The sequence below is a fragment of the Sciurus carolinensis genome, chromosome 3 (genome assembly GCF_902686445.1).
Source record: "Sciurus carolinensis chromosome 3, mSciCar1.2, whole genome shotgun sequence".
Lineage (NCBI taxonomy): Eukaryota > Metazoa > Chordata > Mammalia > Rodentia > Sciuridae > Sciurus > Sciurus carolinensis.
Window position 1 is genome coordinate 51220989 of NC_062215.1, and position 14657 is coordinate 51235645.

The following is a 14657-nucleotide window of genomic DNA, read 5'->3' on the forward strand; positions in this document are numbered from 1 at the left end:
CCAAGGAGAGACTAAAAGTTCAGAATTATGCAGTGTGATGAGAATAAAACCCTCAGGCTTTCAGACAGGCAATAACTGCACCAGGAATGAATTTTAAAAAGATGATCAAAGTGTTGAAAGGAGGTAGATAAAGAAAGCAGAGAGTACCTAAGAGAAATTAAACATGATGTAATGAGAATTAGGGGGAAGGCGTGATCAGCGAAGCCCTCAACAGGACAGCAAGATAGCCAATTACGAGGAAAGATGGGAGCACATTTGCACATCTGTTAAGGGGATAAGCACCCTCTGTTTGGATCATTCCTGAGAAACAGCCTTGAGCATACTTGTCAAAAGTGTAAGTGCTGCCTAACTCATGGCCCCTATAGTGCCAGTAGTTACTAGTGACATCCATTATAATTTGTTATTAGCCAGGTGTGTTGACACACACCTGTAATCCAGGCAACTCTGAAGTTTGATGCAAGAGAATCCCAAGTTTGAGGCCAACCTCAGCAACTTATCAAGACCCTGTCTCAAAAAAAAAAGAGCAAAGGTGGGGATAGCTGGAGATGTAGCCTGAGGGTAAAGTGCCTCTGGGTAAATCCCCTGTGCCATATTTAAAAAACAAAACAAAACAATTATTGTTTTATGATTTTGCCCCTCACTCTGAAGACAAAGTAACTACTAAACAAACTGACTTGGAGGACAGGGATGTAGCTTAGTGATAGAGCACATGCTTAGCATGGGAGAGGCCCTGGGTTCCACCCCCAGTACCACCAAAAGAAGAAAAAGAAAAAATCATTTTAAACAAACTGATGTGGAGAAAGGGTTTCAGGGCCTTTATAGGACTGAGAACTTGGATGCCTATAATAGATCCCATAATGTTTGATGTAAACTACTTGCTGAGATAGCAGTACAAAGCATGAGTTTTAAAGCTTTCCTTGAAAAGACAACCAAAATGTTTAAATCTGAATAACTAAGCAGTAAGGTTTATCTGAAAAGTTTGCATCATTTCCCAGCTATCCAGTTTGAAATGTAATATTGTACAAATCACCATCTTAAAAGCTCCTGCCTTTGTTCTTCATGTCAACATTCTCCTTCATGGATCCAGAGAATGGAAATTTATGTCTGCTCACATATTTACATGAGCATATTAGAAAGAGTATATGCTGGCGATAGGTTGGATAGTGAGTCCCTGTTCTCCCAGGAGACAGCAGTCCGATTGCAGGGGTGCTTTAGTCTGTTTATGAGTATTTATTGAATTGTATTTTGTTGTATTTCCTTTTAGCTGACTTACTCCTTGAAGGATTTAATAACTACAGATTTCTCTCCAACGGCTATATTCCAATTCCGGGACAGCAAGACAAGGATAACTTTCAGGAGACCATGGAAGCAATGCACATAATGGGCTTTTCTCATGAAGAGATCCTGTGTATGTGTGATTTCCCTAAGATTCACAGCCTCACTTTCTTAAGACAAATAAATTTGGGGTAAATAACCTAAACTAGAAAATGATTGGGAAACAAATGAGGACTGCCCTTAATTTTATGAAATCGTAAAGATGAATTTTATCAAAAAGTTTTACATAGCTAATTTGTAGCACAAAATAAATTAGAATATGTCTGTTATATGTTAGTGCAATATTTTCTTTATTTTTTTTTTTTTCTTTTTATCAACATGAAGCAATGCTTAAAGTAGTATCTTCAGTGCTACAGTTTGGAAATATTTCTTTCAAAAAGGAGAGAAATACTGATCAAGCTTCTATGCCAGAAAATACAGGTAAGCCAATGGATAGCAGTTTTATTTCTATTTCATTGACTTCTTGTGTTTGCTAAGAACATGTGAAAAATACAAACGTGTGCTTCCCTAGGGACTCTTAAGTAGAGTAGCAACCTCGTATGCCCACCTAAGGGCCCACTTGACTCCCTAAATGATGGGGGAAGGGGGTGAAGGACACCCATGGCTACTCTGCTGAGCATGGGAGAGGCATGCTACTCTGCTGCGAATGGAGGGGAGGGGAATTAAGCTGTAACTTAAACCTGGAAGGGAGCTGCTTGGAAAACTCCAGTGTTGCCAAACACAGAGATGGTCCCCAACTTACAGTAATTCAGCTTTATAATGATATGAAAGTAGACCCATACCACTATTCTGTTTTCCACTTGTGATACAGGATTCAGTAAGCTGCATGAGATGGTCAGTATTTAAGTGTCTGAACATGTTTAAGGTAGATTAGGCTCAGCCATGCATTCTCAACTTAAAATGGACATCACCAACATCATGAGTTGAGGAGCGTTCATAACTGATTTTTCAAAGCAAGATAGGAATCTAGATTTTAACATGAAATCCTCTAGTTTATAAATGTTAAAAATAGATTTAAATTTACACTGATCTGGAATAAAAAAAGTTTGTGAAAAAAAAAAAAAAAAAAAAAAAGACTGTTTCCAAGTCTTGGAAGCTGTCATTTTGCTTCTAGTGGTCTATAGAAAAAAAGAAGTGGTGCATCGCTGGTATGGCCTGGTCTGCCTGGTTACCTGGAAAAGTTATCTCACCTCACAGGCACGTCCACTGTGCATCATGGCAAATGAAGGCTGACATAAAGTCACATCATCTGCTCCTTGAAGTAGTCCTTTTTATAACCATTTCAAGGCTCGTTAACAATTTAGTTCTTCTAAGTGACCTACCTTTCTTGCTGTGTCATGGTCACCCATTTCCTGACCTTTACATGTATCTGCCATTTAAAGTAGTTGGATTGGCACATGAACCTGTGTCCTCCTGTGGCTTTCACATGATGCAATCAGACTGACAACAGAGCAATGGAAGACTTAAAGTGAGACGTGTGTCAGTATAGCTTGGCTTTGAAGACATAACATGACCCATAGGTAGAAGAGGATCAGGTCACTGGAGCCAAGGAGGGCAGAAGCTGTCTCAGCATCTCTCACTGCTTAAAAATGGGTGTGTGATTACCCTGGAAGAATGGAAGGTATACTTCATCAGATCTTCAACTAACTTTAATATAGCTTAAAAATTATTAGGGTTTGTCAAGTGTTTATTGATTGTTGTGATTCCATCCTGAGTACAAATGGAGTATTTAAGGACTTTTACCTTTCAGTTGCACAGAAACTTTGCCACCTGCTTGGGATGAATGTGATGGAGTTTACTCGGGCTATTCTTACCCCTCGGATCAAGGTCGGCCGAGACTACGTGCAGAAAGCCCAGACCAAAGAACAAGTGAGTTCAACATTAATTGTTATTTCAGATTTGCTGGAGTGATAAGTGGTAGTAATTTGACCTTCTGATTGACATGCACAAACTGAATCAATGAAAACTTTGTGAATATTTTTTAGTACTAAATGAGTACATTTTTTTCTGTAGCTTATTTACTTTTTCAGAAAATTTTAAAAATTGATTTTTTTTTTTTTTTAAGTAAGTTTGAAACATCGTCTCTAGTTGTCCTGGGGAGGGGGAGGCAAATAGTCCAGTAGACAAATCTTATTTCAGGAGTCAAACCAGCAGCAGGACCTCCATTACCTTATTCCTGTGCTTGATGGTACAGTAGCAAGAATATAGGAATGGTAGTTACCATTTCATTGTGGACTATTTTAAGAAATACATTAATAGTTTTGTAAGAAGGTTGGAAGTGGCAAAGTGCCAGCTAACAGAGCTGATGAGACAGATGATACTACTCAGAGCCCTAGGAGTCTGGGGAGGAATTTATTTTCCTGGGCATTTTTACCTATTCCCTAAAACGATTAACCCCAGTTTTCATTTAATTGTGCTAATAATGCCCTCTATTGATGTGTAAGATTGAGACATGATTAAGTAGTAAATGTCATTCCAGGTTTCTTGAGTACTATATAACATTAAACTTCACACAATAGTGATGAATGCTTTGTTGAGACTGTTTCCAGGATAACGGGTTGGTGTTATTTAATTATAGGCAGATTTTGCAGTAGAAGCATTGGCAAAAGCTACCTATGAGCGGCTCTTTCGCTGGCTTGTCCACCGTATCAATAAAGCTCTGGACAGGACCAAACGGCAGGGAGCATCTTTCATTGGAATCCTGGATATTGCTGGATTTGAAATTTTTGAGGTATTTCTTCTTCTCTCTTCCACTTCTTTTTGCTTCTTCTTTTAACAAATGTTAAGGCTTATTATGTACAGTGTTTAGTGCCAGGCACCAGAGGTGTAATGACAAATAAACAGATATAGTCCCTGCTGTTTAGAAGAGAATCAGACAGTGACAAACAGCCACTCAATTCACAGATATGTGAATAACACAGTGAAAAGTACTGAGATAGGAAGAACAGGGAGGCACCTGTAGACCACCTGTTTGGGGAAGATGTCTGTCTGCAGGGGTGACAGGCATTCCTGGCATAATGAGAGTGAGCCCTCTGGTTCTATGGGGTAGAATTTCTCAAAGTTAGAAGCTGCTGGAAAGCCAGTGTGTCTAAACAGAGCTAACCAAAGGAAGAGGGAAGTTGGAGACATGGAGTGTATTCTGGTGCCAAAGTAGAAGTAGGGTGACATTGAGGAGGCCAGTGTGATAGACCAGGGGCAGGGTGAGGGTGACCTAGCACAAGAGTCAGAGAGAAATAATGTGGAAGAATGGTCAGTGTCCATGGACACAGCCCCAGTGTTTGACAATAGCTTTTAGCACACTGCATCAGTGATCTGACTACGTTTGTCCAGTTACTATCAACATGGCAAAGATTTATGATCTCATGCCCATTAAGGATTTGCAGAGAGGTGGATAAAATTTGCTCTCCTAAAAGTTGATATCCTTATCTCTATAAATACATATATAAACTGTATCATGATAGATATAGTTTGTCTTTCTTCTTTGATAGGTTATATAGAAGGCACAAATATTGAGTATTTCTTGCAATTAGTGAATTACTTTAGCCACTATTGAGCTGAATTATCTAATTTTAAAATGAACTCCTTTAAAATACTAGTAAGTCATTGTGTCCTCATAAAAACTGAACCATTACTGAGGTTAAGCAACTCATCCACTGAACTGGACACTGCCACTCTAAGAGATTGTTTTAATATGTATTGATTTATTGATTTGTAAATAACTTGAGAAATCTTGAAAAACTGCTGGGTACAAATTACATTTAAAAAAAGAAAAAATATCTATCACTTTCTACATAAAGGACAGAAGGTAATAAAGAAAGAAAAGACCCCATTTCCAACTGCACCAAAAACAGATGAAATACCTAAAAATAAATTTAAGAAGAAACAAGCAAAAATTAAAAGAAGAATTAACACCAACATTCCTCAAATTATTCCATGAAATAGAAAAGGAGAAACTCCTTCCAAACTCATTCCATGAGGCTATATCACTCTGATACCAAAACCAAACAAAGACACATCAAGGAAAGAAAGCTTCAGATCAATATCCCTGATGAACATAGAGGCTAAAATTCTGGCAAATCACATATGAACACATATTAAAAAGATAGTGCACCGTGATCAAGTGGGGCTCATCCAAGGGAGGCAAGGTTGGTTCAGCAAGTGAAAATCAATAAACATAATTCATCACATCAGTGGACTTAAAAATCATATGATCATCTCAACAGATGCAATAAAAGCATTTGACAAAATATAGTACCCCTTCATGTTCAAAACACTAGAACAACTAAGGATAGCAGGAGCATACCTCATATATAAAAGCTGTATATGCTAAACCAATTCTTTTTTTGCTGGGGATGAATGTAACTCAGTGGTAGAATGTATACACAAGGCCCTACTGGGTTTGGCCCTGACACCACAAAAAAAAATTTTTTTCATTAATTGTTTTTAGATGTAATCAGTAGTTTAAATATGGATTGCATTCTATTGCAGGTAGTCCAGGCTTAATAGAGCAATAGATGCCATAATCAATCATAAGGCAAAGCAAAATTCATTTATATAAGTATGAATAAGCATAATCAGAAAATCTCTTAAGTATGTGGCTTGTCCTATGTGCTAGTTAGAAAGAATGTTAAGCAAGGCAGTCTCTGCCCCTGCTCTCCAGCATGACCTCATTCTAAAACAGCAAGTAGAAACAGTTCTGCAGTTGTGGAAGATCACAGTGGCTTTTTCAGGCCATAAGTCTATTCCTAGAAGATTGATTAAATTCTTTCTAATTGAAAGTCACTTTTTATAATGAAATAAGTTATTTATGGGTACATGCTACTCATGTGAACAGTGTGGAAACAGAGAAAGACCTTGCACTCTGGGTATATAGGATAATTACGTAAAGAAAATTATACCTCTAAATTCATCCATCTGTCCATTCATCCACTCATCAACACAATAAAAAAATGGGCAGAGTTCACAGAGGAAGAACAGAAATGACTGTAACAAATGAAAGATGTTCAGCTCACTTAATGAAAGCAGTGCTATGTCACTTTTGATATTGGCAGAGGTCAAACATTGAATAAGAAAAGTGCTTGCACAGATTAGCCCAGATCCTCACCCTTCCTCAGCAATCTTTGTATCAGACCAGGCTGAGCTCCCAGTAGCAGCCCTGTGAAGTAAAGACGATTCTTAGATGATCTTTTTCTTACCTCACTCTGGAGCCCGCATCCTTACTGAAGAGTAGAATGGGACATTACTGATTCATCAGATAGAATCAATAATATCATTGATATATAATAATATCTAATGAACTTCTTGGGTAACTAGGTAATTATTCCCATCTTCCCTCCCTCCCCATGTTTGAACAATGGCTTTCAACATCTGTAGCTGAACTCCTTTGAACAACTGTGTATCAACTACACCAACGAGAAGCTGCAGCAGCTGTTCAACCACACCATGTTTGTGCTGGAGCAGGAGGAGTACCAGCGCGAGGGCATCGAGTGGAACTTCATCGACTTTGGGCTGGATCTGCAGCCATGCATTGACCTGATAGAGAGGCCCGTAAGTGTTTCCTCACTTTTGGCTTCTAGTTTCTGTTCAAGCAGAGACTTGGGTTTTGTTCTTGGCATAATCCAAGACAGAAATTATCCTAATCAGTGTTAACATAATTTTTCAATCTAAATTTTCAGCTGGGGATGTAGCTAAGTGGTAGAGGCTTACCTAGCATGCACAAGGCCCTAGGATTGATCCCCACAACCCCACACATACTAATAATAATAAATAATAATTTCTAGGAAGGTGATGCTTGGATAAAATATCCTATTTTAAAGTAAGTGACATTTCAGTAAAATCCTTCAGCTGTCTTTTCTTGCAGCTTTGTTCCTATCCTCACATGTATAGTTGTATTAAATAACATGTTATGGTTCTTCACAGATAGCAGAGATCACTGTGGTAGTGGCACCTCCATTGTCTCCCCCTATTTCCATCATTCTAGGTAAATCAGGAACACTTACTTAGCTGGGACTAAGACATGTCATGTAAATCCATTTTCCACACAATAAAAGTTTGCCGTTGTAAGTACAGAGGTGTTTTACTTTTGGCACATTTTTAAAATTTAAAGTCTCAGTTTTGTTTTGGTTTGGTTTTTGGTCGGGGCAGGGAGGTTCTTTTGGCAGATATATTTTTAGTGGCAATCTGAGAAAGCATCAGAAACTATTTTTGTGTTGATTTAGTGTCACGTAAAAGTACATAGAACTATATTTGCTTTTTGAACTACTCCATGTGATCATAACAAATATTAACGATCTGGCTATGTATTTCCTGGCAGATAGCTTTCTTCTATTTAGTTTTTTAGACAGGGTTTCACTAAGTTGCCCAGGCTGGACTCCACCTTGTCATCCTCCTACCTTGGCCTCCTGAGTAGCTGGGATTACAAGAGTGCATCCCCCATGCCTGGTTTCCTGGCATTATCTTTTACTCACCAGAGTATTGATTTTGCTTATTTTATTTTGGTATCTGCAAAAATATAGAAAAAAAAAAAAAAAAAACTAGCATGTAATGCAGAATATCTTTTTCCCCACCAGTACTGGGTTCTAACCTAGGGCCTCTTGCATTAATACCCATAATTTACATAAAGTTCTAGTAGTACTGAAGTTGGCCTGTTGCGCCAACAGCTCAAGTCTCCCCTAGCAGGTACAACAGGCAGTGAAGCAGTTCTTTTTCTTGTTATGCAGCCTCTGGTTGCTGCCTGGAGTCTTTGTGTTTGAAGATGGTGGAGGCCTACTGTCTATAGAGGTCTTGGATGGTACAGTCCCTGCAGTGGGAAGTTAGAAAGAGGAGGAGCCTAGAAGACATTCACCCCATTGGAGATGTAGTTTTAGTGCATTAGAAACTTGGGTTTAGGGAATGCAACAGATCGTTTTCACTTGGCTCATACGTAAGGAATCATTTTACTTTTTACTCTTCAGGGCACTTTAGCTCCATGTTTAGAGCAGGAATCTCAAATTACCTGTAGTGGTAAGGATGACCTGTTACCTTGTAGCATCATTTGGAGGTAACATTCACAACACACTTGCAATAACATCTAATCAACTTTCACATGTACACCAGCACACCAGCACATTTCATGACTGTTCTGTTGCCTAAAATCAACAATAAGAAATTTGTTTAGAAATTTATATCAATAAGGGAATGGAATATTTTGTGTTAGTACTATTGGCATTATTGATGTGTTATTTGAGGTATTCTTCTCTGTGTGACCTTGTGGCACACAAAGGCCTACATTTTAAGACCATAGTGACTGTGTCCCTGCACTTATGCTTTAGAGTAGAGGAGAACCATAAAGTTGGCTAAGCAATCTCTTTGTAGAAATATGGAAAATTATCAACCCTATTTTTAAAATGCTTTTAGAGGGTTCTTGAATCTATGATTTTATGACTCTTAATTGAGTCTTACAAGCATATATTCTCTTTAATGTTACTTAGCTGTGTTCCTTTTGCTTTATCCTCTGGGACATTTTTTTTTTTTTTTAATTTTTATTTGTTCTTTTTAGTTACACATGACCATAGAGTGTATTTTGACATATCATACATACATGGAGTATAACTTATTAGAATTCCATCCTGTGGTTGTACATGATGTGGATTTACACTGGTTGCATATTCATATATGAACATAGGAAAGTATGTCCCATTCATTCTACTGTCTTTTCTATTACCATCCCCTCTCCCTTCCCTTCATTTCCTAGGACAGAATCTCTTATGTACTATTTTTCATATTTTTCTTCATTCTCACATAATAATATTACTCTAAAAATGGGAATGATAGGGAAAAGTCATTAAATACTTCAACTATAAGGATTAATTCCCAGCAAAAAATAGTTGAGGCAAGAAGGGTTTGATGCTTACATTTTTTATTGCTTTGAAGATACATTAAGTGTAAATATTGTTGGGTTAGGATAAGTTCAATGTAGCTAGAATTTGTTAAATCCTCAGTTGTGTCCTGCAAATGCAGGCTGGGAAAGCCCCAGGAACACAAAGAGTATATAGCATGACCCTGGACCTCAAGGACCTGGTTTTGAAACCAGAGAGCAGAGCAGAGCAGATTAGAACATAGTGGTTAGCTCCTTGGTTCCTTGGGTTTGGCTCTAAGTGATGCTCTGTGAATCCAAAGAAGACAGAGGCCACAGGAGGCCTTAGTATCAAGGTTTCCCAAATGTGGATGTCCTAAAAGGACTGAGTGTTCCAGGGCAGAATTTTATGGGCAAAAAGTAGCAATACATTGAAAGGGATATTTTGCAGGAAGGAAAAAAATGGTATTTTAGGAAAGTTACTTGGTCAGGTGTTCAGAAAATACTGGAATGGGGAGGACATGGCATTCACAGTAACTAGTTACACTTAGATATTTAAGGACAGCAAGTGGAATTAATGAATTCCTTCTCTTCCACCTCCCTCTTTGCCTCCCTTCCTCTGTTTCTTTTTTTTTTTTAACCCTCCCTTCATCCTTCCTTCCTATATTCCTTATACCTGGGACCTCTGGGCTCTTTCCCTAAACCTTCAGAATGTACCATTTATTCCATTTGAGCGGTCCCCATTTAAAGGAGAGACAGCTCACAAAGGAGAAGAAGGGAATGCAAGATTTAATGCTGACTCACTGGTTACCTCAACTTCAGAATGATTCCACTTATTCTTAGAAGTGTGATCTCTAGGTTAAGAAAATAAAAGCCTAAAATATTTAAACCCTGCAAGAATGTTGATGATAGGGAATTTAACGATAGCCTATGGAATGATATTGGTTAACGGTTCCATTGATATTCTTTTCACAATAGAGTGAATGCAGCTGGGCACAGTGGCACGTGCCTGTAATTGCAGTGACTTAGGAGGCTGAGGCAGAAGGAGCACAAGTTTGAGGCCAGCTTCAGCAAATTAGTGAGGCCCTAAGCAACTTAGTAAGACCCTGTCTCAAAATAAAAAATAAAAAGGGCTGGAGATGTAATCTCCGTGGTAAAGTGCCCCTGGGTTAAATTCCCAATACTCACCTCCCCAAAAGAAAAAGAGAGAGAGTGAATGCAATATTTTCTTGAAGAATACCTTTTTTAGAGTGTTCTGGAGCCAGGCACCATGGTGCATGCCTATAATTCCAGCAACTCAGGAAGCTGAGGCAGGAAGATCACAAGTTTGAGGCCAGCCTCAGCAACTTAGTGAGAAATAAAAAATAAAAAGGTCTGGGGACTTAGCTCAGTGGTAAATTGTCCCTGGGTTCAATCCCCACTACCCAAAAATAAATTAATGAATTAAAAGAAACGTGTTCCAGTGGCACCTGCCTGACACATTATCAGTCTCACAAACCGAACCCCAGCCCCTTTGGGGTTCAAAGTTTTTACAAACCTCTTGACCATTATATAAAAAATAGTCTCCTGAACTTTTGGTTCTTTAGAAATAACCAATTAAAAGGAGAAGTGATAAGAGTTTTTTTTTTTTTTTATTTTTTTTTATTTAAATGCAGTGCTGGGGATGGAACCCAGGACTTTGTTCATGATGGGCAAGCCTCTAACACTGAGCCACATCCCCAGCACAGAAGAGACTCTAACATCAAAGAATGAAGTGGAAACAATTAGGAGATTCATTAATGGCCCTTTATAATCATTTTGTCACTGAGTCATTTAGAAAAAAATTAAATTGTATTGGGGATCCAAGTCAGAATTTAGGAATATTTTCACTAAAAGGGCATAAAATTGTAAAAATCACTGGAGAAGGACAGATGTTTCAGTTGTCTTAATATTAGTATGGCACTTGTCACAGCTGTCAGGTGATGGGGGGAGATTGACCCACCTGCCATTCTTGAGTGTTGGCTCCTCTGGATTACCTAATCCTTGTTGCTTCTGACTATAATCTCCTTTTAGCTGATCTGAAACCCCAAAAGTTTTTTCAGGTGAAGGAGCCATGGGGTAAGGGTCTCATTGCAGGATTCTCTCAACTTCTGCCTTCTGGCTTTGGAATCCACCTTCACCTTTCTCCAACCACACGATTACATTTAACTGTAACCTTTACTTTGCTTTTAAAATAGTACTTGTATAGAGAGCTAACTCTTCTCCAATAAAGAAAATGGACTGTGTGTTTAAGAAAACTGATATTAGAGTTTTCTTCTAAAAAAACTGATTTTACGGATATGCCCTAGAATTGGCCCAAGTTCAGTTGTGGCGCATACACTTGCCATACTCATGGTATAGCTTCTAAATATTCCATTTAGCTTCCATGTGTCACTCACTTACAAAAAGGAAGTTATTCCAGAGAATGGCAAGCTGTAGTTCTTTTTTTTTAATTGTGATATAACTCACATAGCAGGTTTTTAGTATATTGACAAAGTTGTGTGACTATCAGTGCTAATTCTACAATGTGTTCATAACCTCTCCCCCAAAAGCCTCATAGCCATTAGCGGTCAGGTCCCATTCTCCTCCCAATCGCTGGCTGCCAGTAATCTGCTTTGTAACTTTATGGGTTCATCAAGACCTTTTTCCACTGAGCTCATAATTGAGTGACATAAAATAGGCTCTCAAATGTCCACTAATTCATCAATCACTTTATACGTTCAATTTATTTTATCTCTTTCCATATATTCTACTTAATACTTTTAAAGAGTTTACCAAGTATGAAATACTACTCTTTATTTAATCATCACTTAAACAAAAATTTAAATTGCTTAGGATGTATAATGCCTGTAACAACCAGTTGGTTGAGATTTTATAATAATATATCCACCAGTCCTTGAATGTAAACACTTAGTTTCATCTCTATACCTTCTTCCCAGTTCCTTTCTGGCTTTTTTTATTCACTGCTTTTGTGGGCCATTTATTTGGAATTAGTTTACTTAAAATTTACATATTTGAGGGTTGACTTAGAGAAGTTACTTACCCATTTTCTTGTGGGTACTTAGCAGTTTGAGATCTGTGTTTGACTTATAAAATTGTCATGGTTTGGACATTACTTTCCATCCTAGCAGTAGTTTTTCACAGATCTGCATAAAATTCTAATGGCTTTGGAAGTTAAGCTGTCAACCCAATGGCATCTAACATACAAACCTTGTCCTTTCTTGCTTCCTCTCATCCTCAGGCTAACCCTCCAGGTGTCCTGGCTCTTCTGGATGAAGAGTGCTGGTTCCCTAAAGCCACAGATAAAACCTTTGTTGAAAAATTGGTTCAAGAGCAGGGTTCCCACTCTAAGTTCCAGAAACCTCGGCAACTGAAAGACAAAGCTGACTTTTGCATTATACATTATGCAGGGAAGGTAAGAGAGTCCTTATGCTGGATAACTCAATTAAAAATCACTGTTTTTAATGTTGCTGTGTTTTATGAAGGTGTAACAAAGACGTTGACAGACGTTCACAAACACTGTATATGGTGTATATTACAGTTGGTTTGCCTTTGAGACTATCCGTTTTTTGAATTGTTCTGTGAAGGCTTTTTATGAAGGCTTGAGATGGTTTCTATTCTTGTGTTTGGTTTTGTATTTTACATTTCACCACATTTGGCTTTGGTACGGGTAGGTGGACTATAAGGCAGATGAGTGGCTGATGAAGAACATGGACCCTCTGAATGACAATGTGGCCACCCTTCTACACCAGTCATCAGATAGATTCGTGGCAGAACTTTGGAAGGACGGTAAGGATGTGCTTATGTTTGTAAATAAGCTTGCCTGGAATCTTTTATAGTTAAGATTTGTTGATGATTCTTTTACATACATATGTGTATGAACTTCTTTTTTTTTTTTTTACTTTAACATCTTTCGCTAGAGCAGGGCTGCCGTTATATCGGAAGTTATCCATTTTAAGATACTTGGGTTAAGAAATGAATAAGACATCTGCCCTTTTGGTCAGATGCTGTGGGGAGTGAAGAAACAACAACACAATGCCTCAGGCTCTCCAGTGACAATTCAGCTATAAGCTGAGGGCACAGGGACACAAAACCCAAGAAGCCCTGCATGTGCCATTTCCCAGTATGTGTATAGATCTGCCAAGCTGCATCCTCCATCATTGCCACCCCCACCACACACACACACACACACACACGCACACACACACACACACAGAGGCTGGTGAATGAAGTCTTCCAGTACCCTGCATATAGATCATTTTCTTTTATTTCCATTAGTCCTCATGGTTCTTTTGTGTATGTGAACTTCAGGTAAAGATTTTTGGTGACATTTATCATAGATTAGATTTTAGTAGTACCAAAAAACAAAAAACCTGTGTGTCTTTATGCATAGAAGAACACTTCTTCTAAAGCTTAGCTCTTGCTGCTGCACCTCACTCTGGTTCTGTCCCATCTCTTTGCTTGACCTCAGGCCATGTAGGACCTTATCCCTGGAACTGCCTCTACCTAGGCCTTAACTTTGAGGCCAGGCCTATTTGGAACTGGCTCCCTTCTGCTTTCTCTATAGCATTTCAACCTCAGTCTAACTGTCTTCTGAGAGGTCAAGGGAAAGTGGGGGGAAGAGTTTAGGGTAGTTGGGGCAGAGAAAAGAAAGAAGAGTGAACTCAGAGAAAGGGAGCAGAAGAGATATGACCACATGAAGGATGATCCACTCAAGAATGACCATGCACATCAGGTCAGGTGCATGTAAGGGAGCATGAGGGGTGGGATTCAGTGCACACACATATGTGCATGTCCTAGGAAGAGACTGTGCCTGAGAACCTTGGAGAAAGATTAACTTTCTGACTAGTAAAGTTGGAGTATTTTATCATTGTACCTTTAAATGAAAGTCTTTAACTGGCTACTAGGTACACAGAGTCATTTGCAATGATCTAGTCAGTCAAGGGATGCTACCTAAAGATAGACCCTGAGTTGCCAGGCCCTTGGGCAGGATGTGCAGGGCCCAAGCAAGGCATGACATGCACCTCTAGTTCCAGCACTTGGGAGGTTGAAGCAGGAGGATATTGCTTGAGTCCAGGAGTTCAAGGCCAGTCTGGGCAACATAGCAAGACCTGTCTCCCTCAAAAAAAAATTTGCAGGGCCTTCAGAGTGGCGCTACTCTGGACTGTGTTGCCAGAGTTTTGGTATGGGATCTGAGAAACTAGAACTAGAGTAGAGAAAAAAGACAGCTCAGGTCATTACAGAAAGACCAGCACTGGCAAGTTGGCCATGCAGATGGGAAATGTTTCACAAAAGAGAGAGAGGTGCGATGTTGCCAGTCGTAAATACTTTTGTTCTGTCAGGAGTCTATTCAGTTGTGAGTGATGGACACTGTCAGTCACAGAGGATACCGTGCTCACTCAACCCCTCCTGGTGCTCTTTCCAGGTCTCAGAACACAGCAAAAGGAAGGGGGACACAAACTATTGAGTG

General features: G+C 38.9%; 1 protein-coding gene across 3 annotated transcripts in view; it reads left to right on the forward strand.

Annotated features, from left to right (window-relative positions):
* Positions 1-14657, forward strand: part of Myh10 (myosin heavy chain 10) — a 141136-nt gene that overhangs the window by 74749 nt on the left and 51730 nt on the right. For all 3 annotated transcript variants that reach the window (XM_047546634.1, XM_047546635.1, XM_047546636.1), the window contains exons 9-15: positions 1265-1408; positions 1660-1755; positions 3086-3204; positions 3914-4066; positions 6709-6882; positions 12429-12602; positions 12862-12976. In XM_047546634.1, coding sequence (XP_047402590.1) covers positions 1265-1408; positions 1660-1755; positions 3086-3204; positions 3914-4066; positions 6709-6882; positions 12429-12602; positions 12862-12976 — 975 coding nt within the window. The remainder of the gene's footprint in view (positions 1-1264; positions 1409-1659; positions 1756-3085; positions 3205-3913; positions 4067-6708; positions 6883-12428; positions 12603-12861; positions 12977-14657) is intronic.